Below are 25352 nucleotides of genomic sequence, written 5' to 3' on the forward strand. Positions count from 1 at the left end.
GAATACCTCCCCTCATAATCTGTTAAGTGTTTGAGAAGGTGTGAATTGTTCTTCAATAACGTTTATATCATAGAATTCCTACAGTACAGAAGGAGGGCATTCGGCCCATCGAGTCTGTACAGAGCACAATCCTACCTGGGCCCTATTCATGTAACCCCACATTTACCCTGCTAATCCTCCTGACAATGGGGTCAATTTAGCATGGTCAATCAGCCTAATCTGCACATCGTTGGACTGTGGGAGGAAACCAGATCACCTGAAGGAAACTCATGCAGACACGTGGAGAATGTGCAAACTCCACACAGATAGTGACCTGAAGTTGGAATGGAACCTGCGTCTCTTGTGCTGTGAGGCAGCAGTGCTAACCACCATGCCACCCAATTATATCTGTTAGTTTAGTGGTTAACTAACAGAAATACCTGACACTGTAAAGTGAACACGTAACAATTTATTTAACTAAACAAGTAATGTACCAAATAAAATAAGATTCTAGTGGAATGCTGTTCAAATAAATACATATTCATTCACAAAAAATATAATGTTCAGTCAGTCTTAAAAATACAAACAGGTTTGTGGCTTTCAGAATATTTTGGAGTTCCTCTGTCTGTGTTCTTTCTGATTTGGTATCTTTAGCTAGTAAGATGATGCGTTCTCTTCAGAGATACCTGAAGCTGGCAGAGTTGAGAACTGATCTCCCCTCGTGGCTTGAGAGGTGGCAGTTTTTCTGTTGCTCTCCTGTTTTTTTCCCCCTGCACTCTCTTTTATACCTGTGATGACCTATCAATTTTCCTACACTAGGATTGGTCTGATCTTATAGAGACATATAAGATAATGAAGGGGCTGGATAGGGTAGAGATGGAGAGATTCTTTCCACTTAGAAAGGAAACTAGAACTAGAGGGCACAGCCTCAAAATAAAGGGGGGTCAGTTTAGGACAGAGTTGAGGAGGAACTTCTTCTGAGGGTGGTGAATCTCTGGAATTCTCTGCCCACTGAAGTGGTGGAGGCTACCTCGTAGAATATGTTTAAATCACGGATAGATGGATTCCTGATCGGTAAGGGAATTAGGGGTTATAGGGATCAGGGGGGTAAGTGGAACTGATCCACTTCAGATCAGCCATGATCTTATTGAATGGCGGGGCAGGCTCGAGGGGCTAGATGGCCTACTCCTGCTCCTATTTCTTATGTTCTTATGATGCTGTCAACACCATCAAATTCAAATTTTATAGGTTCATGATAACTGAGTGTCTGCTTTAAATTGATTGGGCTAAATTACAAAAACAGGTCGCCTTGTCAAGACTACTGCTTGACTTTGATGCACATGTTTCAGCTTGGACTCTGAATGTACTCTGCATTTCAAACTTCCAAGCTGAAACAAAACCAGCTTTTAAAGGGACCACGCAGTGTGTTTTTTCCTCCTTGCATTTTTACAATTATTTTACATCTTTACCAACATCAAATTCCAACTTCGCAACAAAGGTAATGCACGTTGGAAGAAGTCTCAAGACAAGGGAGGACACTAAGAAGTTCAGAGGAACAGATGGATCTTGGGGTAATTATTCACCGATCCTTGAAGGCGCAGTACAGGTGAATAGGATAGTAAATAGAAGCAGGAGTAGGCCATTCAGCCCTTTGAGCCTGCTCCACCATTCATGGCTGATCATCAAATTCAATATCCTGATCTCCATACCCACCCACCACCCTCAAATCCCTTGATCCCTTTAGCACCAAGAGCTATTAATTTTTTCTTGAAATGACATTTTGGCCTCACCTACTTTCGGTGGCAGTATATTCCACACTAATTCTCTGCCTGAAAGCATATGGGACACTTGCTTTTACCAGTTATGGCATAGAGTATAAGTTCTCCAAGGCGGCCTTCGCGACACACGACAGCGCAGAGTCGCTGAGCAGAAACTGATAGCCAAGTTCCGCACACACAAGGACGGCCTCAACCGGGATATTGGGTTCATGTCACACTATTTGTAACTCCCACAGTTGCGTGGACCTGCAGAGTTTCACTGGCTGTCTTGTCTGGAGACAATACACATCTTTTTATCCTGTCTTGATGCTCTCTCCACTCCCATTGTTTTGTTTCTTAAAGACTGGATTAGTTGTAAGTATTCGCATTCCAACCATTATTCATGTAAATTGAGTCTGTGTCTTTATAAGTTCTGTTTGTGAACAGAATTCCCACTCACCTGAAGAAGGGGCTTAGAGCTTCGAAAGCTTGTGTGGCTTTTGCTACCAAATAAACCTGTTGGACTTTAACCTGGTGTTGTTAAACTTCTTATAGAGTATAAGAGCATGGAGATTATGTTGGAGCTGTACAGAGCATTGGTTAGGCCACAGCTGGAGTACTGTATAGTTCCCCCTTTCACATTGAACCTGTGTCCCTTGTAATTGACACTTCCACCCTTGAAAAAAGCCTCTGACTATCCACCCGATCTATGTCTCTCTTAATTTTGTAGACCGCTATCAGGTCTCCCTCAGCCTCCGTCTTTCTGGTGAAAACAATCCCAGTTTATTCAACCTAATAGCCAACACCCTTGAGACCAGACAACATCCTGGTGAACCTTTTCACTCGCTCCAAAGTTTCCATGTCCTTCTGGTCATGTGAATCACAGAATCCCTACAGTAGTGAAGGAGGCCATTCGGCCCATCGGGTCTGTACCAGCCACAATCCCATCCAGGCCCCCTTCCCCACACATTTACCCAGCTAATCCCCCTGATACTAAGGGTCAATTTAGCATGGCCAATCAACCTAACCTGCACATCTTTGGACAGTGGGAGGAAGCCGAAGCACCTAGACACGGGGAGAAAATGCAAACTCCACACAGTGACCGAGGTCAGAATTGAACCTGGGTCCCTGGTGCTGTGAGGCAACAGTGCTAACCACTGTCACTGTGCCGTCCCAAGTACAGGTGAATAGGTAGTGAAGAGAAATGAGAAGCAGGAGTGGTGACCAGAACTGCACACAATACTCCAAATGCGGCCTAACCAAGGTTTTATATAGCTGCAACATGATTTCCCAACTCTTGTACTCAATGCCCCGGCTAATGAAGGCAAGCATGCCATATGCTTGGCCACATGTGTTGCCAATTTTAGGGAACTGTGGGCCTGCATACCCAGATCCCTCTGTCAATGTTCCTAAGGGTTCTGCCATTTACAATATCATTCAAACGTAAATTTGATCCTCTGAAATGAATCACCTCGCATTTGCATGGATTAAGTTCCATCTGCCATTTATGTGCCCAAGTCTCCAATCTATCTATATCCTGCCGTATCCTCTGACAATCTCCGGCACCATCAGCAACTCCACCAATTTTCGTGTTATCCACAAATTTAATAATCAGACTGCCCACATTTTCCTCCAGATGATTTATACATGCTGCAAACAGAGGTCCCAGCACTGATTCCTGTGGAACACTACTAACTACAGATCTCCATTCCTAAAAAACACCCTTCCACTGCTACTCTGTCTTCTATAACCAAGATGTGGAGATGCCGGCGTTGGACTGGGGTAAATACAGTAAAAAGTCTCAACACCAGGTTAAAGTCCAACAGGTTTATTTGTAGCAAACGCCACTCGCTTTCGGAACTGACTGTTCCTTTGTCAGGTGGGTGGGAGTTCTGATCACAAACAGGGCACAAAGACACAAACTCAATTTACATGAATAATGATTGGAATGTGAGTCTTTACAGCTAATCGAGTCTCAAAGGTACAGACAATGTGAGTGGAGAGAGCATTAAGCACCGGTTAAAGAGATGTGTATTGTCTCCAGAGAGGACAGCCAGTGAGATTCTGCAAGTCCAGGCAAGCTGTGGGGGTTACAGATAGTATGACATGAACCCAAGGCTGTCCTCATGTGTGCGGAACTTGTCTATCAGTCTCTGCTCAGCAACTCTGCGCTGTTCTGTGTCGTGAAGGCCACCTTGGAGATTCACCAGAATGTTACCTGGGATGGAGCATTTGAGCTAAAAGGAGAGACTGGATATGCTTGGATTGTTTTCTCTCGAGCAGAGAAGGTTGAGGGGTGTAGAATCATACAGTGCAGAAAAGGCCCTTGGGGCCCATCGAGTCTGCACCAACATGTGAGAAACTCCTTCTAAAGTGTATCACCTCTCTCTTTTCAGGGTTAAATTCCACCTGACACTTACTTGCCCATTTGACCATTCTGTCCATACCTTCTTGAAGCACAAGACACTTTGCCTCACTGTGAACCACTTGGCCAAGCTTTGTGTCATCCACAAATTTATTAATCCTATCCCCCATGTAGTCATCTGTTATTTATATAAATGAGGAATAATAGGGGGCCCAACACAGATCCCTGTGGTAGCCACTGGACACTGGCTTCCAGTCACTAAAGCTACCTCTGTCATCATCCTCTGCCTCCTACAACTGAGCTGAAATCCATGTAAATTACATTGACTGTCCTCATCTACACACCTGGTTAGCTCCTCACAAAATCCAATCCGATTTGTTTGGCATGACCTCCCTCTGACAAAGCCAAGCTGACTATCCCTGATCAAGATGTGGAGATGCCGGCGTTGGACTGGGGTAAACACAGTAAGAAGTTTAACAACACCAGGTTAAAGTCCAACAGGTTTATTTGGTCGCAAAAGCCACACAAGCTTTCGGAGCTGCAAGCCCCTTCTTCAGGTGAGTGGGAATTCTGTTCACAAACAGAGCATATAAAGACACAAACTCAATTTACATGAATAATGGTTGGAATGCGAATACTTACAGCTAATCAAGTCTTTAAGATACAAACAATGTGAGTGGAGAGAGCATCAAGACAGGCTAAAAAGATGTGTATTGTCTCCAGACAAGACAGCCAGTGAAACTCTGTGGGGATTACAGATAGTGTGACATGAACCCAATATCCCGGTTGAGGCCGTCCGCGTGTGTGCGGAACTTGGCTATCAGTTTCTGCTCAGCGACTCTGCGCTGTCGTGTGTCGTGAAGGCCGCCTTGGAGAACGCTTACCTGAATATCAGAGGCCGAATGCCCGTGACCGCTGAAGTGCTCCCCAACAGGAAGAGAACAGTCTTGCCTGGTGATTGTCGAGCAGTGTTCATTCATCCGTTGTCGCAGCGTCTGCATAGTTTCCCCAATGTACCATGCCTCGGGACATCCTTTCTTGCAGCGTATCAGGTAGACTTGATTAGTTGTAAGTATTCGCATTCCAACCATTATTCATGTAAATTGAGTTTGTGTCTTTATATGCTCTGTTTGTGAAAAGAATTCCCACTCACCTGAAGAAGGGGCTTGCAGCTCCGAAAGCTTGTGTGGCTTTTGCGACCAAATAAACCTGTTGGACTTTAACCTGGTGTTGTTAAACTTCTTACTGTGTTTATCCCTGATCAAGCCTTACTTCTCCAAGTGAAGACAGATGCTGTCATAGAATCATAGAACCCTGACAGTGTGTGAGCGGGCCATTCAGCCCATTGAGTCTGTATCAACCACAATCCCACCCTGGCCTTATCCTCGTAACCCCACGTATTTACTCTGCTCATCCCCCTGATACTAGGGTCAACTTAGCATGGCCAATCCACCTAACCCGCGCATCTTTGGACCGTGGGAGGAAACCAGAGCACCTGGAGGAAACCTACACAGACACGGGGCGAATGTGCAAACTCCACACACTGACCCAAGACGGGAATCGAACCCGGGTCCCTGGCACTGAGAGACAGCAGTGCTAACCACTGTGCCATCGTGCTGCCCTGTCCTTCAAAGGTTCCTCCAGTAGTTTCCCTACCACTGATGAGATTCACTGGTCTGTAGTTCCCTGGTTTATCTCTACAACCCTTATATAGTGGAACCACATTTGCTGTCGTCTGGTACCTCCCCCATGGCCAGAGAGGAATTGAAAATTTGGATCAAAGCCCCTGCAACATCCACCATTGCCTCACACAGCAGCCTCGGACACAATTTATCCGGACCTGGAGATTTAATCCACTTTTAAGGCAATGGAAAGGGTCAATCGACAGCAACTGTTCCTCTTGGTTCAGGGGTCAATCTCGCATAGTTTTAGGGTTAGTGAGAGGGGATTTGGGGGGGGAAAAATGTGAGGGTGGTGAGGATCTGGAATGCGCTGCCTGAGAATGTTGTAGAGTTTGGAAACCTTACAACCTTTAAAAAGTATTTGGATGAGCACTTGAAATATAAGGTTCAAGGATATGGGACAAGTGCTGGAAAATGGGATTAGTGTGACTTCAGTCATTTTTATTGTTGGTGTAGACTCGATGGGCAGCAAAGCCTTGACTCAGAAAACAAGTATGCCTGTGTTTAAGGTGGGTGTAAGTCTGTGGGAAGACGATCACTTATTTGGAACTGAATGAGTTTTTCTTGTTTAAAGATTATTCAACTGTTTTGTTTATTTTTAGCTATGTTTAAACTGTTATGACTAAACATGGTTTTGATTTAAAAAATCCCTAATTTGTCAGTCGAATCAGCCCTGGAGCCAAGCACCCTGTCCTCAGGTTTATGCCAAAGTAAAACAAAATGTTGGTCGAGTCTAACTTCATAATATATCTTGGTGTTCTGATCTGGGACCCGAACAATTGTCAGGCATTGCGTGTGCACCAGGCAGTATTTCTGCAGTGCTAGACACACCTTGGCAGAGATAGGCTGTGCTTTCTTGAGTTTGTTAGCTCAGGAAACTGGTATGGGAGCTTGCTGTATAAAGATGTTTGGTACATTTCTGAGGATTTTGTACAGTTATTAAAGGGCGAGTTCTCACTGCATGAGAAATGATATTTCCACATCATGAGAAATGATAGAGCAGATTTATGGGAGTATGCTGGGACAACAAAGCAAATTGCTGCAAATGGTCGAAATCTGAAGTAAAATCCCCAAATGCTATAAAGTCCGCATGTGTCAGTCTTTTTGTTTTCTTAAGGTGCTGCACCAGTATTCCAAATTCCATTAGGATGCCAGATTAGACCCCAACAATTTTCCTATTTTGACATAAATGTGAGGATAGGATGCTTCACTCCAGGAGTAATTCCACTGACAAATTAGGAATCTTTTATAGTAAAACAAACTTTATTTAATGACACCATTTAAAAACAAAATGAAGCAACCTAACTGTTAATAGTTCAACAATATTTAAAATTGAAACAAAGCAACTTTAGCTGATCACTGTTTCAGTGAGACGGCACAGTGGTTAGCACTGCTACCTCACAGCACCAGGGACCTGTGTTTGATTCCTGGCTTGGGTCACTGTGCGGAGTCTGCATGTTCTCCCTGTGTCTGCGTGGGCTTCCTCCAGGTGCTTTGGTTTCCTCCCAAAGTCTGAAAGATAGAAACATAGAAAAACTACAGCACAAAACAGGCCCTTCGGCCCCACAGGTTGTGCTGAACATATCCCTACCTTTTAGGTCTACCTGTAACCCTCCATCCTATTAAGTCCCACGTACTCATCCAGGAGTCTCTTAAAAGACCCTATTGAGTTTGCCTCCACCAACACTGACGGCAGCCGATTCCACTCGCCCACCACCCTCTGTGTGAAAAACTTCCCCCTAAAATTTCCCCTGTACCTACCGCCCAGCACCTTAAACCTGTGTCCTCTCGTAGCAGCCATTTCCACCCTGGGAAAAAGCCTCTGAGAGTCCGCCCGATCTATGCCTCTCAACATCTTATATACCTCTATTAGGTCTCCTCTCATCCTACGTCTCTCCAAGGAGAAAAGACCGAGCTCCCTCAGCCTATCCTCATAAGGCATGCCACTCAATCCAGGCAATATCCTTGTAAATCTCCTCTGCACCCTTTCAATCTTTTCCACATCCTTCCTGTAACGAGGCGACCAGAACTGAGCACAGTACTCCAAGTGGGGTCTGACGAGGGTCTTATATAGCTGCATCATTATCCCCGGACTCCTAAACTCAATCCCTCGATTGATAAAGGCCAGCACACCATACGCCTTCTTAACCACCTCCTCCACCTGCGGGGCCGATTTTAGAGTCCTATGGACCTGGACCCCAAGGTCCTTCTGATCTTCTACAGTACTGAGAGTCTTTCCCTTTATATTGTACTCCTTCATCCCATTTGACCTGCCAAAATGGACCACTTCGCATTTATCTGGATTGAAGTCCATCTGTCACTTCTCCGCCCAGTCTTGCATCCTATCTATGTCCCTCTGTAATTTCTGACATCCCTCCAGAGTATCCACAACCCCACCAACCTTCGTGTCGTTGGCAAACTTACCAACCCATCCCTCCACTTCCTCATCCAGGTCATTTATGAAAATGACAAACAGCAAGGGTCCCAGAACAGATCCCTGGGGCACACCACTGGTGACCGACCTCCATTTAGAAAAAGACCCATCTATACCCACTCTCTGCCTCCTTTGGGCAAACACAGTAAGAAGTTTAACAACACCAGGTTAAAGTCCAACAGGTTTATTTGGTAGCAAAAGCCACACAAGCTTTCGGAGCTCTAAGCCCCTTCTTCAGGTGAGTGGGAATTCTGTTCACAAACACAGCTTATAAAGACACAGACTCAATTTACATAAATAATGGTTGGAATGCGAATACTTACAACTAATCAAGTCTTTAAGAAACAAAACAATGTGAGTGGAGAGAGCATCAAGACAGGCTAAAAAGATGTGTATTGTCTCCAGACAAAACAGCCAGTGAAACTCTGCAGGTCCACACAACTGTGGGAGTTACAAATAGTGTGACATGAACCCAATATCCCGGTTGAGGCCGTCCTCGTGTGTGCGGAACTTGGCTATCAGTTTCTGCTCAGCGACTCTGCGCTGTCGTGTGTCGCGAAGGCCGCCTTGGAGAACGCTTACCCGAATATCAGAGGCCGAATGCCCGTGACCGCTGAAGTGCTCCCCAACAGGATTGTCGAGCGGTGTTCATTCATCCGTTGTCGCAGCGTCTGCATAGTTTCCCCAATGTACCATGCCTCGGGACATCCTTTCTTCAGCGTATCAGGGAGACAACGTTGGCCGAATTGCAAGAGTATGTACCGTGTACCTGGTGGATGGTGTTCTCACGTGAGATGATGGCATATGTGTCGATGATCCGGCACGTCTTGCAGAGGTTTGCTGTGGCAGGGTTGTGTGGTGTCATGGTCACTGTTCTCCCGAAGGCTGGGTAGTTTGCTGTGGACAATGGTATGTTTGAGGTTGTGCGGTTGTTTGAAGGCAAGAAGTGGGGGTGTGGGGATGGCCTTGGTGAGATGTTCGTCTTCATCAATGACATGTTGAAGGCTCCGGAGGAGATGCCGTAGCTTCTCCGCTCCGGGGAAGTACTGGACAACGAAGGGTACTCTGTCCACTGTGTCCCGTGTTTGTCTTCTGAGGAGGTCGGTGCGGTTTTTCGCTGTGGCGCGAGGGAACTGTTGATCAATGAGTCGAGCGCCATATCCTGTTCTTATGAGGGCATCTTTCAGCGTCTGGAGGTCTCTGTTGCGATCCTCCTCATCCGAGCAGATCCTGTGTATACGGAGGGCTTGTCCATAGGGGATGGCTTCTTTAACGTGTTTAGGGTGGAAGCTGGAGAAGTGGAGCATCGTGAGGTTATCCGTGGGCTTGCGGTACAGTGAGGTGCTGAGGTGACCGTCCTTAATGGAGATGCGTGTGTCCAAGAATGCAACTGATTCCGGAGAGTAGTCTATGGTGAGCCTGATGATGGGATGGAACTTGTTGATGTCATCATAGAGTTGTTTCAGTGATTGTTCACCATGAGTCCAAAGGAAGAAAATGTCATCGATGTATCTAGTGTATAGCATCGGTTGAAGGTCCCGTGCGGTGAAGAAGTCTTGTTCGAACCTGTGCATGAAGATGTTGGCATATTGAGGTGCGAATTTGGTCCCCATGGCTGTTCCGTGTGTCTGGATGAAGAACTGGTTGTTGAAGGTGAAGATATTGTGGTCCAGGATGAAGCGGATGAGCTTGTCCCTACGGACAAGCCCTCCGTATACACAGGATCTGCTCGGATGAGGAGGATCGCAACAGACACCTCCAGACGCTGAAAGATGCCCTCATAAGAACAGGATATGGCGCTCGACTCATTGATCAACAGTTCCAACGCGCCACAGCGAAAAACCGCACTGACCTCCTCAGAAGACAAACACGGGACACAGTGGACAGAGTACCCTTCGTTGTCCAGTTCTTCCCCGGAGCGGAGAAGCTACGGCATCTCCTCCGGAGCCTTCAACATGTCATTGATGAAGACGAACATCTCACCAAGGCCATCCCCACACCCCCACTTCTTGCCTTCAAACAACCACACAACCTCAAACAGACCATTGTCCGCAGCAAACTACCCAGCCTTCAGGAGAACAGTGACCATGACACCACACAACCCTGCCACAGCAACCTCTGCAAGACGTGCCGGATCATCGACACAGATGCCATCATCTCACGTGAGAAGACCATCCACCAGGTACACGGTACATACTCTTGCAACTCGGCCAACGTTGTCTACCTGATACGCTGCAAGAAAGGATGTCCCGAGGCATGGTACATTGGGGAAACTATGCAGACGCTGCGACAACGGATGAATGAACACCGCTCGACAATCACCAGGCAAGACTGTTCTCTTCCTGTTGGGGAGCACTTCAGCGGTCACGGGCATTCGGCCTCTGATATTCGGGTAAGCGTTCTCCAAGGCGGCCTTCGCGACACACGACGGCGCAGAGTCGCTGAGCAGAAACTGATAGCCAAGTTCCGCACACACGAGGACGGCCTCAACCGGGATATTGGGTTCATGTCACACTATTTGTAACTCCCACAGTTGCGTGGACCTGCAGAGTTTCACTGGCTGTCTTGTCTGGTGACAATACACATCTTTTTAGCCTGTCTTGATGCTCTCTCCACTCACATTGTTTTGTTTCTTAAAGACTGGATTAGTTGTAAGTATTCGCATTCCAACCATTATTCATGTAAATTGAGTCTGTGTCTTTATATGCTCTGTTTGTGAACAGAATTCCCACTCACCTGAAGAAGGGGCTTAGAGCTCCGAAAGCTTGTGTGGCTTTTGCTACCAAATAAACCTGTTGGACTTTAACCTGGTGTTGTTAAACTTCTTACTGTGTTTACCCCAGTCCAACGCCGGCATCTCCACATCCTTTGGGCAAGTCCGTTCTGGATCCACAGGGCAGCAGTCCCTTGGATCCCATGCCCTCTCACTTTTTCTAGGAGCCTTGCATGGGGGACCTTATCGAACGCCTTGCTAAAATCCATACAAACCACATCTACGGCGGCACGGTAGCACAGTGGTTAGCACTGCTGCTTCACAGCTCCAGGGACCTGGGTTCGATTCCCAGCTTGGGTCACTGTCTGTGTCGATTTTGCACATTGTCCTCGTGTCTGCGTGGGTTTCCTCCGGGTGCTCCGGTTTCCTCCCACAGTCCAAAGATGTGTGGGTTAGGTTGATTGGCCACGCTAAAATTGCCCCTTAGTGTCCTGAGATGCGTAGGTTAGAGGGATTAGTGGGTAAAATATGTAGGGATATGGGGGTAGGGCCTGGGTGGGATTGTGGTCGGTGCAGACTCGATGGGCCGAATGGCCTCTTTCTGTACTGTAGGGTTTCTAAGATTCTTCTAAGATACCGTCTTCCCTTCGTCAATGTGTTTAGTCACATTTTCGAAGAACTCCACCAGGCCCGTAAGGCACGATCTGCCTTTGACAAAGCCATGCTGAGTATTCTTGAGCATACTAAACCTCTCTAAATGCTCATCAATCTTGTCCCTCAGGATCTTCTCCATCAGCTTACCAACCACTGAGGTTAGACTCACCGGTCGCTAATTTCCTGGGCTATCCCTATTCCCCTTCTTGAAAATAGGAACCACATCCGCAATCCTCCGGCACCTCCCCGTCTCCATCGACGACGCAAAGATCATCGCCAGAGGCTCTGCAACCTCTTCCCTCACCTCCCACAGTAACCTGGGGTACATCCCATCCGGACCCGGCGACTTATCTATTTTGATGCCATTTAATGATTCCAGCACAACCTCTTTGTTAAAGTCCACATACTCAATCTTTTCAGTCCACTGCAAGCCCGCAGTACATCCACCCAGGTCCTTCTCCTCTGTGAAAACCGAGGCAAAATACTCATTAAGCACCTCTGCCATTTCTACTGGTTCCGTACAGACTTTCCCGCCTTCACCTTTTATAGGCCCTATTCCTTCACGTCTCATCCTTTTACTCTTCACATGTTTATAGAACGCCTTAGGGTTTTCCTTAACCCTACCTATAAGGGCTGAAAAATGGCAAATGGAGTTTAACCCTGATAAATGTGAGGTGATTCATTTTGGTAGGACTCATTTAAATATGGATTACAGGGTCAAAGGTAGGGTTCTGAAGACTGTGGAGGAACAGAGAGATCTTGGGGTCCATATCCACAGATCTCTAAAGGTTGCCACTCAAGTGGATAAAGCTGTGAAGAAGGCCTATAGTGTGTTAGCTTTTATTAACGGGGTTGGAGTTTAAGAGCCGTGGGGTTATGCTGCAACTGTACAGGACCTTGGTGAGACCACATTTGGAATATTGTGTGCAGTTCTGGTCACCTCACTATAAGAAGGATGTGGAAGCGCTGGAAAGAGTGCAGAGGATATTTACCAGGATGCTGCCTGGTTTGGAGGGTAGGTCTTATGAGGAAAGGTTGAGGGAGCTAGGGCTGTTCTCTCTGGAGCGGAGGAGGCTGAGGGGAGACTTAATAGAGGTTTATAAAATGATGAAGGGGATAGATAGAGTGAACGTTCAAAGACTATTTCCTCGGGTGGATGGAGCTATTACAAGGGGGCATAACTATAGGGTTCGTGGTGGGAGAAACAGGAAGGATATCAGAGGTAGGTTCTTTACGCAGAGAGTGGTTGGGGTGTGGAATGGACTGCCTGCAATGATAGTGGAGTCAGACACTTTAGGAACATTTAAGCGGTTATTGGATAGGCACATGGAGCACACCAGGATGATAGGGAGTGGGATAGCTTGATCTTGGTTTCAGATAAAGCTCGGCACAACATCGTGGGCCGAAGGGCCTGTTCTGTGCTGTACTGTTCTATGTTCTATCTCAGTCTTAATCAGCCTAACCTTTATCCAGAGACTATGTCCTCTGGTTCTCGCCTCCCCACCCAGCCACATAATCTTCTCATGCCCTGTAAGAACTTGGTACGTTTGAATGAGAGCATCTCTCATTTTTCAGAACTCTAGAGAATACAGGTCCAGTTTCCTGAATCTCTCCTCATTAGACAATCCTGCCATCCCAGGGATTTACCTGGTGAACCTTCATTACACTCCCTCAATGGCAAGTGTCTCCTTGCTTAAATAGGGAAACCGACACTCCACAAATATTCCGCAGTCTTAGGGGTGATTGAAGCAGAAACATTCAAGACATGTAAAAAGCATTTGCATCTATGTTTACCTACTCGGCTACAGACCAAGAGTTAAAAGTGGGATTAGGTTGGAAAGCTGATTTTCATTTGGCACAGAAACAAAGGGCCAGAATAGCAGAGAATCATAGAAACCCTACAGTGCAGAAGGAGGCCATTCGGCCCATCGAGTCTGCACCGACCACAATCCCACCCAGGCCCTACCCCCACATATTTACCCGCTAATCCCTCTAACTACGTATCTCGGGGACAATTTTTAACCTGGCCAATCAACCTAACCCGCACATCTTTGGACTGTGGGAGGAAACCGGAGCACCCGGAGGAAACCCACGCAGACACGAGGAGAATGTGCAAACTCCACACAGACAGTGACCCGAGCCGGGAATCGAACCCGGGACCCTGGAGCTGTGAAGCAGCAGTGCTAACCACTGCGCTACCGTGCCGCCCTCTGTTGCAAATTTCTGTATTTGTCCTGGTATATTCAAAGCCTTTTTTTGTGTTTGAAGAACTGTTACCATAACGGGAGTTTCAGTTTCACTTTCCACTGGTTGTTCCCTTAAACTCTGTTTTGCAGCTATGTGATAGAGAAGGGAGTTTGCTATCTGGTCTTGTGTGAGGGAGTTTACCCAAAGAAGTTGGCTTTTGCTTATCTGGAGGACCTGCAGGCAGAGTTTGATGAGCAGCATGGGAAGAAGGTCCCGACAGTCTCACGTCCTTACTCTTTCATTGAATTTGGTGAGTCTACAATTCATAAGTCTTTTTCTAATGCCTATCAAATAGCTCACACCCATTGCCTCTCACCTGCAAGGACAGGTGATGAAAACTAAAGCTCTCTGTGAATGTCATCATCATGTGTCTGAAGATGAGTATATTTGGTCTCAAAACCTTAACTTTTGTTTCTTTCTCCACAGAAGCTGTCAGAACCGGCTGAGTTTTTTCCAGTTCTTGTCAGTCAGAGGATAATTGCGAGCCTTTTCAAACAAGGTTGGAAAGGGTGATTCGCCAGTATATGCTAATTGATCTCCTGAAAGCATTCATTGGAGAGACTTTAGTGGTTGCTATTCAGACAGGTTCCCCTTGATCTCACTCTCATAAACTAGTAATTTGTAGAACGTGAAGGACTATATCCGAGGGTGCAAAGTGCGATTTTGGACAAAGTCTACACTTTTTTGATATCCAGATAGTGAGTTAAAATCATGAATTTCTAGAATCATGAAATAGTAACAGATCAAATGCCCTCCCTCTATCATAATCCATGCCAAGAGCAACTCACCAAATGTCCCTCCACCTGCCTTATAAGAACATAAGAAATAGGAGCAGGAGTAGGCCATCTGGCCCTTCGAGCCTGCCCCGCCATTCAACAAGATCATGGCTGATCTGAAGCGAATCAGTTCCACTTACCCGCCTGCTCCCCATATCCCCTAATTCCCTTATCGATCAGAAAACTATCTACCCGTGATTTAAACATATTCAACGAGGAAGCCTCCACCACTTCAATGGGCAGAGAATTCCAGAGATTCACTACCCTCTGAGAGAAGAAGTTCCCCCTCAACTCTGTTCTGAACCGGCCCCCCCTTATTTTGAGGCTGTGCCCTCTAGTTCTGGTTTCCCTTCTAAGTGGAAAGAATCTCTCCACCTCTACCCTATCCAGCCCCTTCATTATCTTGTATGTCTCTATAAGATCACCCCTCACCCTTCTAAACTCCAACGAGTACAGACCCAACCTGTTTAATCTCTCCTCCATAAGCTACACCCCTCATCTCCGGTATCAACCTGGTGAACCTTCTCTGCACTCCCTCCAAGGCCAAGATATCCTTTCGCAAATAAGGGGACCAAAACTGCACACAGTACTCCAGTTGCGGCCTCACCAGTGCCTTGTACAGTTGCAGCAAGACCTCCCTGCTTTTATATTCTATCCCCCTCGCGATAAAGGCCAACATTCCATTCGCCGCCTTGATCACCTGCTGCACCTGCAGACTGAGTTTTTGCGATTCGTGCACAAGGACCCCCAGGTCCCTCTGCACAGTCGCACGATGTAATTTTTCTCCATTTAAATAATATCCTTCTCTAGGCCTACAATTATTTTCTTTTCAGAAAATGAATGTTCTAATTCCCCCTTGAACCCGCCTCCATCACACTGTCAGGCACTATATTCCAAATCCAAAGCACCTGCTGCATAAAGTGTTTCTCCTCATGTCTCCATTGCTTCTTTTGTCAACTACCTTGCATCTGGGTCCTCTAGTTTCCACCAATGGGAACAGTTTGGATCTATTGACTTTGTATCGACCCCTCATGATTTTGAATTTCCCCATCAAATCGCCTCTCAACTTTCTCTTCTGCAGGGAGAACTGTCCCAGTTCCTCCAATCTTTCTGCGTAATTTAAGTTCCATGTTCCTGGAATATTATTGTGAATCTTTCCTGCATCTTTGCTCATTCCTTCACATCCTTCCAGAAGTGTGGCACCCAGAACTGGGCACGGTACTTCGAGTTGAGGCTCAATCAGTAAATAATGCAGATTTAACATAACTTCCTTTTTTGCGCTCTTCTGCCCTATTAATAAAGCCCAATATCCCACCTGCATTATTAACCATTTGTCTACCGTGTATAACAGTGGATAGGCTAAATCTGGACTGTGGGGTCAGTGGGAGTTGTTGGGGGGGGGGGGCGGGGAGGGGAAAAGAAGGGTGAAGGGGTTTGGGGGGATGCAAGTCCCTGTATGGGGTCAAAGTGTCATGTGAGGGAAGGGGGTATGGTGGGATGGGACAGTAGGTGAGGGGGGTGTGGGGGAAGGGGGGGTGAGCAGGTGGGATGGGGAGATGGGTGTTTGTAGGGGGAGGGGATTATGGGGCTGATGGGTAGGGGAGGAGTTGTGGGGCTGCATGAGGGTGGGCTGTGGGGGATGGGGTGTGGTGAAGGCAGGGTGGTTGTGGGGGTTTGTGTGGGGATTGGGGTGGAGATGGGATTTGGGACTGTGTGAGGGTGCCATGTATGGGGGGGGGGGGGGGGTGGAGGGGTTAGGGCAGGGTGGTTGTAAGGGTGGGGTAAGTTGTGTGGGGTCAGGGGGTGTATGGGCAGGCGGGGGATAGCTATCCCTTGATCCTTTCCTCTGCATCAACCCCTTCCTGTTCCTTTTCTGCTGTCTTCAACACAGATGAATCGTTGTGTCTGTCAGGTTAAATTTCTATCCCATCAGGATTTTCTGGGTGGAGTATTGAAATATTAACATGCTGCTTGCTTTGTATTTCAGACACATACATTCAAAAAACAAAGAAATCTTACATTGACAGTAGAGCACGCAGGAACCTTGGCTCCATCAACACAGAGCTACAAGATGTGCAGAGAATAATGGTGGCAAATATTGAGGAGGTTTTACAGCGTGGCGAGGCTCTCTCAGGTAAAGCTCTTCAATCTGAACCACAGTAGCTTAAACTGTGCCAGGGTAGCTCCTTCAAATTCACGTGTAGTAGAGTTTCTGTGTTGAATCAATGACGTCCCAGTGTTGAGCTCAACCTGGTCAATCAGACCTTGTGTTTGTGTAGAACTCAACTTGACATTGGAGCACCTCAGCCTCCAATTCTGCTTCTGATCACCATAGGGCAGCCCTTTCCAGAAAGCAGGCATCACAGGTAAATTATCTGATTGGGTTGGGCATTGATCCTGGGATATGGGAATGCTGTCATAATTTGGCCCAGACTGCCTAAGGGTGGGAGAGTGTTGGTGAATGACTAAGGGTGGCGTGGTGGCACAGTGGTTAGCATTGCTGCCTCACAGTTCCAGGGATATGGGTTCGATTCCTGGTTTGGGTTGCTGTTTGTGTGGAGCTTGCACGTTCTCCCCATGTCTGGGTTTCCTCTGCTCTGGTTTCCTCCCACAGTCTGAAAGATGTGCTGGTTAGGTGCATTGACCCGAACAGGCGCCGTGGTGTGGTGACAAGAGGATTTTCACAGTGACTTCATTGTAGTGTTAATGTAAGCCTTACTTGTGACTAATAAATACACTTCAAAAAAAATGGGGAGAAGTTGATTATGGCAAATAGCTGTAAATCAAGGTATAGATGATTAGTATTATTCTTATTATTAGTTACATCTGGGCCGAAGGCTTCTTCGGAAACCATGGAAAGGACACCAGTGCAAAATAACTGAGCAACAATTAGTCATCAGCCTTGGTGTTCGATTTTCCGCAAGTTAACTTCAATTCAAATGGCCTACTCCAGCTTCTATTTTCTATGTTTCTTATGATTCAGTGAGCGAGTACATAGAACATCTCATCAGCAGGTTGATTGGATGCGATGGAGTCCCTATAGCACGCACAGCCTTTCTGACAGTCTCCAATGATTGCCACTGCTCAGATTTTTAAAATTCATTTGTGGGCCATGGGCGTTGCTGGCTGGCCAGCATTTATTGCCCATCCCTAGTTGCCCTTGAGAAGGTACAGATGAGCTGCCGCCTTGAATCGCTGCAGTCCATGTTCTGTGGGTTGACTCTCAATGCCGTTAGGGAGGGAACTCCAGGATTTTGACCCAACGACTGTGAAGGAACGGTGATATATTTCCAAATCAGGATGGTGAGTGGCTTGGAGGGGAACTTGCAGGTGGTGGTGTTCCCATTTATCTGCTGCCCTTGTCCTTCCAGATGGAAATGGTTGTGGGTTTGGAAAGTGCTGTGTAAGGATCTTTGGTGAATTGCCACAGTGCATCTTGTAGCTAGTACTGAGTACTGATAGTACTGCTCCTGAGCATCGGTGGTGGAGGGATTATAGAATCATAGAATCCCTACAGTGCAGAAGGAGGCCATTCGGTCCATCGAGTCTACACCGACCACAATCCCACCCAGGCCCTACCCCCACATATTTTACCCGCCAATCCACGCATCTCAGGACTCTAAGGGACAATTCTTAACCTGGCCAATCAACCTCACCCGCACATCTTTGGACTGTGGGAGGAAACCGGAGCACCCGGAGGAAACCCACACAGACACGAGGAGAATGTGCAAACTCCACACAGACAGTGACCTGAGCCGGGAATCGAACCTGGGACCCTGGAGCTGTGAAGCAGCAGTGCGAACCACTGTGCTACCGTGCCGCCAATGTTTGTCAATGTGGTGCCAATCAAGTGGACTGCTTTGTCCTGGATGGGGTCGAGCTTCTTGAGTGTTGTTGGAGCTGCACCCATCCAAGCAAGTGGGGAGTATTCCATCACTCTCCTGACTTGTGCCTTGTGGATGGTGGATAGGCTTTGGGGAGTCAGGAGGTGAGTTACTTGCTGCACTATTCCTAGCCTGTGACCTGCTCTTGTAGCCACTGTTTGTGGTCAGTCCAGTTGAGTTTCTGGTCAATGGTAATCCCAAGGATGTTGACAGTGGGGGATTCAGTTATGTTAACACCATCGAATGTCAAGGGGTGTGATTAGTGTCTCTCATTGGTGATGGTCATTGTCTGGCATTTGTGTGGCACGAATGTTACTTGCCACTTTGTCAGCCCAAGCCTGGATATTGTCCCAATCTTGTTGCATTTGAACATTGGTTGCTTCAGTATCTGAGGAGTCGCGAATAGTGCTGAACATGGTACAGTCATTGGCGAACATCCCCACTTATGATGGAGGGAAGGTAATTGATAAAGCAACTGAAGATTGTTGGGCCCCAATGGCCTGGAGCTGAGATGACTGACCCTCCACAGCCACAACAATCTTCTGTACCAGGTATGATTCCAACCAGCGGAGAGTTTGACTCCTGATAGTCATTGATTCCAGTTTTGCTAGGGCTCCTTGATGCCATACTCGGTCGAATGCGGCCTTGATATCAAGGGCTGTCACTCTCACCTCATCTCTGGAATTCAGCTCTTTTGTGCATGTTTGAACCAAGGCTGTAATGAGGTCAGAAGCTGAGTGACGCTGGCAAAACCCAAGCTGGGTGGCGCTGAGGAGGTGCACTGTCAATGACCCCTTCCATCACTTTACTGATCGAGAGTAGACTGGGTGGTAATTGGCCAGGTTGGATTTGTCCTGCTTTTTGTGTACAGGACATACCTGGACAATTTTCCACATTGTTGGGTAGATGTCAGTATTGTACTTGTACTGGAAGAGCTTAGCTAGGGGAGCAGCAAGTTCTGGAGCACAAGTCTTCAGTAGTTGTTATCAGGGCCCACTGACATGGCAGTATCCAGTGCCTCCAACCGTTACTTGATATCTCGTGGAGTGAATCGAATTGCCTGGATACTGGCATCTAATAGGCTGGGGACCACTGGAGGAGGCCGAGATGGATCATCCATTCGGCACTTCTGGCTGAAGATTGTTACATAGAAACCCGACAGTGCAGAAAGAGGCCATTTGGCCCATCGAGTCTGCACCGACCACAATCCCACCCAGGCCCTACCCCCATATCCCGACATATGTTGTTGAGGGGAGTACTGAGATGCAGGCTGTTGGACTGGATGGGATTGATGTTCATAAGGAGGAGGTGTTAGCAATTCTGGAAAGGGTAAAAATAGATAAGTCCCCTGGGCCGGATGGGATTTATTCTAGGATTCTCTGGGAGGCGAGAGAGGAGATTGCAGAGCCTTTGGCTTTGATCTTTGTGTCATCATTGTCTACAGGAACAGTGCCAGAAGACTGGAGGATAGCAAATGTTGTCCCCTTGTTCAAGAAGGGAAGTAGGGACAACCCTGGTAATTATAGACCGGTGAGCCTTACTTCTGTTGTGGGCAAAGTATTGGAAAGGATTATAAGAGATAGGATTTATAATCACCGAGAAAGAAATAATTTGATTCGGGATAGTCAGCACGGTTTTGTGAAGGGTAGGTCGTGCCTCACAAACCTTATTGAGTTCTTTGAGAAGGTGACCAAAGAGGTGGGTGAGGGTAAAGCGGTTGATGTGGTGTATATGGATTTCAGCAAAGCGTTTGATAAGGATCCCCATGGTAAGCTTTTGCAGAAAATACGGACGCATGGGATTGAGGGTGATTTAGTGGTTTGGATCAGGAATTGGCTAGCTGTAAGAAAACAGAGGGTGGTGGTTGATGGGAAATATTCATCCTGGAGTTCAGTTACTAGTGGTGTACCGCAAGGATCTGTTTTGGGGCCACTGCTGTGTGTCATTTTTATAAATGACCTGGATGAGGGCGTGGAAGGATGGATTAGTAAATTTGCGGATGACACAAGTCGGTGGAGTTGTAGACAGTGCGGAGGAAAGTGGCAGGTTACAGAGGGACATAGATAAGCTGCAGAGCTGGGCTGAGAGGTGACAAATGGAGTTTAATGCGGAAAAGTGTGAGGTGATTCACTTTGGAAGGAGTAACAGGAATACAGAGTACTGGGCTAATGGTAAGATAGTTGGTAGTGTGGATGAACAGAGGGATCTGGGTGTCTATGTGCATAGATCCCTGAAAGTTGGCACCCAGGTTGATAGGGTTGTTAAGAAGGCGTACGGTATGTTAGCTTTTATTGGTAGAGGGATTGAGTTTCGGAGCCAGGAGGTCATGCTGCAACTGTACAAAACTCTGGTGTGGCTGCATTTGGAGTATTGCGTACAGTTCTGGTCGCCGTATTATAGGAAAGATGTGGAAGTGTTGGAAAGGGTGCAGAGGAGATTTACCAGGATGTCGCCTGGTATGGTGGGAAAATCGTATGAGGAAAGGCTGAGGGGCTTGAGGTTATTTTTGTTAGAGAGAAGAAGGTTAAGAGGTGACTTAATAGAGGCATACAAGATGATCAGAGGATTAGATAGGGTGGATAGTGAGAGCCTTTTTCCTCGGATGGTGTTGGCTAGCACGAGGGGACACAGCTTTAAATTGAGGGGTGAGAGATATAGGACAGGTGTTAGAAGTAGGTTCTTTACTCGGAGAGTAGTAAGGGCGTGGAATGCCCTGCCTGCAGCAGTAGTGGACTCGTCAACATTAAGAGCATTAAAATGGTTATTGGATAAACATATGGATGATATTGGAATCGTGTAGATTAGAGGGGCTTTAGATTGGTACCACTGGTCGGCGCAACATCGAGGGCCGAAGGGCCTGTACTGCGCTGTAATGTTTTATGTTCTATATTTACCCACTAATCCCTCTAACCTACGCATCTCAGAACACTAAGGGGCAATTTTTTCCCATGGCTAATCAACCTAACCCGCACATCTTTGGACTGTGGGAGGAAACCCACGCAGACACGAGGAGAATGTGCAAACTCCACACAGACAGTGACCCAAGCCGGGAATCGAACATAGGTCCCTGGAGCTGTGAAGCAGCAGTGCTAACCACTGTGCTACCATGCCGTTCCTGTGCTACCATGCCGTGCCGTTGTTGCGAATACTTCAGCCTTATCTTCAGCACTGATGTGCTGGGCTCCTCCATCATTGAGGATGGGGATATTTGTGGAGCCTCCTCCTCCAGTGAGTTTAATTGTCCACCACCATTCACGACTGGATGTGGAAGGACTGCAGAGCTTAGATCTGATCCGTTGGTTGTGGGATTGCTTAGTCTATCACTTGCTGTTTTTGCCGTTTGGCATGCAAGTAGTCCTGTTTTGTAGCTTCACCAGGTTGGCACCTCATTTTTAGGTATGCCTGGTGCTGCTCTTGGCATGCAGCACGGTAGCACAGTGGTTAGCACTGCTGCTTCACAGCTCCAGGGACCTGGGTTCGATTCCCAGCTTGGGTCACTGTCTGTGTGGAGTTTGCACATTCTCCTCGTGTCTGCATGGGTTTCCTCCCACAGTCCGAAGATGTGCGGGTTAGGTTGATTGGCAATGCTAAAATTGCCCCTTAGTGTCCTGAGATGCGTAGGTTAGGGGGATTAGCGGGTAAATATGTAGGGATATGGGGGTAGGGCCTGGGTGGGATTGTGGTTGGTGCAGACTCGATGGGCCAAATGGTCTCTTTCTGCACTGTAGGGTTTCTATGTTCTATGCCTTTATGCACTCTTCTTTGAATCAGGGTTGAGTGGGGGATATGTTGGGTCATGAGGCTGCAGATTGTGCTGTAGTACAATCTGCTGTTATTGATGGTCCACAGCGCCTAATGGATGTCCAGTCTTGAGTTGCGAGATCGGTTCGAAGTCTGTCCCATTAGCATGGTGATAGTGTCACACAACACAATGGAGGTTATTCTCAATGTGAAGGCTGGACTTTGTCTCCACAAGGACTGTGTGGTGGTCACTCTAAGCGATACTGTCATGGACAGATGCATCTGCAGCCGGTAGATTGGTAAGGATGAGGTAAAGTATGTTATTTCCTCTTGTTGGTTCCTTCACCACCTGCTGCAGACCCAGTCCAGCAGTTATATCCTTTAGGACCCGACTAGCTTGCTCATTAGTGCTGCTGTCGAGCCATTCTTGGTGGTGGACATTGAAATCCCTCACCCAGAGTACATTTTGCGCCCTTGGCACCCTCAGTGCTTCCTCCAAGTGTTGTTCAACATGGAGGAACACTGATTAATCAGCCGAAGGAGGTGGTAACCAGTAAGAGGTTTCCTTGCCCATGTTTAACCTGAAGCCATGAGACATCATGGGGTCCGGAGTCGATGTTAAGGACTCCCAGGGCAACTCCCTCGCGACTGTGCTGCGCCACCTCTGCTAGGTCTGTCCTGCTGGTGGGACAGGCCATAGACAGGGATGATAATGGTGTCTGGGGCGTTATCTGTAAAGTATGGTTCCGTGAGAGTGACTATGTCAAGGCTGTTGCTTGACTAGTCTGAGACAGCTCTCCCAAATTTGGCACTAGCCCCCAGATGTTAGTAGGAAGGACTTTGCAGGGTCGACAGGGCTGTTTGTTTTTTTGCCGTTGTCTTTTCTGGTGCCCAGGTCGATGTCAGGTGGTCTGTCCGGTTTCATTTCTTTGTTCAGACTTTGCAGCGATTGTTACAACTGAGTGGCTGGCTAGGCGATTTCAGAGGGCAGTTGAGAGTCAACCACAATGCTGTGGCTCTGCAGTCACATCTAGGCCAGACCAGGTAAGGACAGCAGATTTCCTTCCCTAAAGGACCAGTGAACCAGATGAGTTTTTCCGACAATCGACCATGGTTTCATGGTCATCAGTAGATTCTTGAATTCCAGATATTTTCTATTGAATTCAAATTCCACCATCTGCCGTGGTGGGATTTGAATCCAGGTCCCCAGAACATTATCTGGGTTTCTGGATGAATAGTCGAACGATAAGACCACGAGGCCATCACCTCTCAATCATGCTGATAGTTTATGTGCAGTTCTGGTGGCTCTGAGATTGAGAGTATGCTGAAACCAGCGGATGTGTTTGGACGTGTTATTAGTTCATGTTTGAAATAATGATTTTCTTTTGTTCTCCTTGTAGCTTTGGACAGTAAGGCCAGCAGCCTGTCCAGTCTGTCGAAGAAATACCGGCAAGATGCCAAGTACTTGAACATGCGTTCAACATATGCTAAGCTGGCAGCTGTTGCAGTCTTCTCAATCATGCTGATAGTTTATGTGCGGTTCTGGTGGCTCTGAGATTGGCAGAGGGTAATGCGAATTAATGTTGATTTGCTTTTGACATACGTAAGATGCCCTGATAGTGGGGTGCATATTCTTTCTAGAGTCTACAGTTTGTTGCCCAGTCAGTCAAGTTTTTGTGTTGTAGTTGGTGTGGGTCTGATGGGGGCCTTCCATGTCAAACATTTGTAAGATTACATTTCATTCCCTCACATTGAAGAACGGTTCCATTGTTTGACCCCTCATTGGATTGTGCATTTCAATATTTCAAATTATAGCTCGAAAAATGATACCTTTTCTGAATCATTATTCAGGGTTGAAATGGTGGAAAATGTCTTCAAAGACTATGTAGATGCTCTGTGATTGCTTCTTCTTTCTCTGCCCGTTGCTCTTTACATATAAATCTTGAGAAAGCAGCTGTGGAGAACCAGATTAATGCCTCAAAGATATAATTTTTGCTGTGACTGTAGATATTAACAGAACTTGTATATTCATTGAATAAAATCACTTGCATTAAACATGTCTTTGGCAGTGCTTCTAAGAAGAGTCAGCTTCTTGCAGCTGATACAGGAAGATCACTTGCCATCACAACAATCATGCACATAGATGTTTGCTACAACAAGTCTATCCATTAGAACTGAGCGAAGACGACTGGATTCCATGGGGTGGCGTTGTCAGGTTTGACGTAAACTGACATGGTAGATTAATTTTTAGGCTGCAGTGGGAGGAGGGACCTGGGCTGTACAACAGATAGACGTAGAGTTATAGAGGTTTACAGCATGGAAACAGGCTCTTTGGCTCAACTTCTCCATGTTGCCCTTTTTTTTTAAAACCCCTCAGCTAGTCCCAATTGCCCACATTTAGCCCTATCCCTCTATACCCATCTTTGCCATGTAACTGTCTCAATGCTTTTTAAAAGATAAAATTGTACCCGCCTCTACAGCCTCTGGCAGCTTGTTCTCGACACTCACCACCCTCTGTGGAAAAAATTGCCCATCCGGACACTTTTGAATCTCTCCCTTCTCACCTTAAACCTATGCCCTTTAGTTTTAGACTCCCCTACCTTTGGGAAAAGATATTGACTATCTAGCTGATCGATGCCCCTCATTATTTTATAGACCTCTCTGAGAACTATAAAATCTTATTTTCTACAAAAATCTTATTTTCTATAAGATTATAAAATCTTACAGATTTTGTAAATAAGATTATAAAAGATTATAACATAAATAAGATTGTAAAAATCTTATTTTCTATTAAAAAAAAATCACCCCTAAGCTGCCTCCGCTCCAGAGAAAAAAGTCCCAGTCTCTCCTTATAACTCAAACCATCAAGTCCCAGTAGCATCCTAGTAAATCTCTTCTGCACTCTTTCTAGTTTAATAATATCCTTTCTATAAATAGGGTGACCAGAACTGTACACAATGTTCCAACTGTGGCCATACCAATGTCTTGTACAACTTCAACAAGACGTCCCAACTCCTGTATTCCATGTTCTGACCAATGAAACCAAGCATGCTGAATGCCTTCCTCACCACTCTGTCCACCTGTGACTCCACTTTCAAGGAGCTATGAACCTGTACCCCT

At 46.7% G+C, this 25352-nt stretch overlaps 1 protein-coding gene across 2 annotated transcripts in view; it reads left to right on the forward strand.

Annotated features, from left to right (window-relative positions):
* Nucleotides 1-24709, forward strand: part of sec22bb (SEC22 homolog B, vesicle trafficking protein b) — a 41640-nt gene extending 16931 nt beyond the window's left edge. Inside the window, exons 4-6 of one of the 2 annotated variants that reach the window (XM_078217923.1) lie at nucleotides 13921-14081; nucleotides 16595-16741; nucleotides 23633-24709. In XM_078217923.1, coding sequence (XP_078074049.1) covers nucleotides 13921-14081; nucleotides 16595-16741; nucleotides 23633-23787 — 463 coding nt within the window. In that variant the 3' untranslated portion in view covers nucleotides 23788-24709. The remainder of the gene's footprint in view (nucleotides 1-13920; nucleotides 14082-16594; nucleotides 16742-23632) is intronic. The other variant, XM_078217924.1, reaches the window with a different exon arrangement.
* The last annotated feature ends 643 nt before the right edge of the window (nucleotides 24710-25352 follow it).

This window comes from Mustelus asterias, chromosome 8, assembly GCF_964213995.1.
Source record: "Mustelus asterias chromosome 8, sMusAst1.hap1.1, whole genome shotgun sequence".
Taxonomy (NCBI): Eukaryota; Metazoa; Chordata; class Chondrichthyes; order Carcharhiniformes; family Triakidae; genus Mustelus; species Mustelus asterias.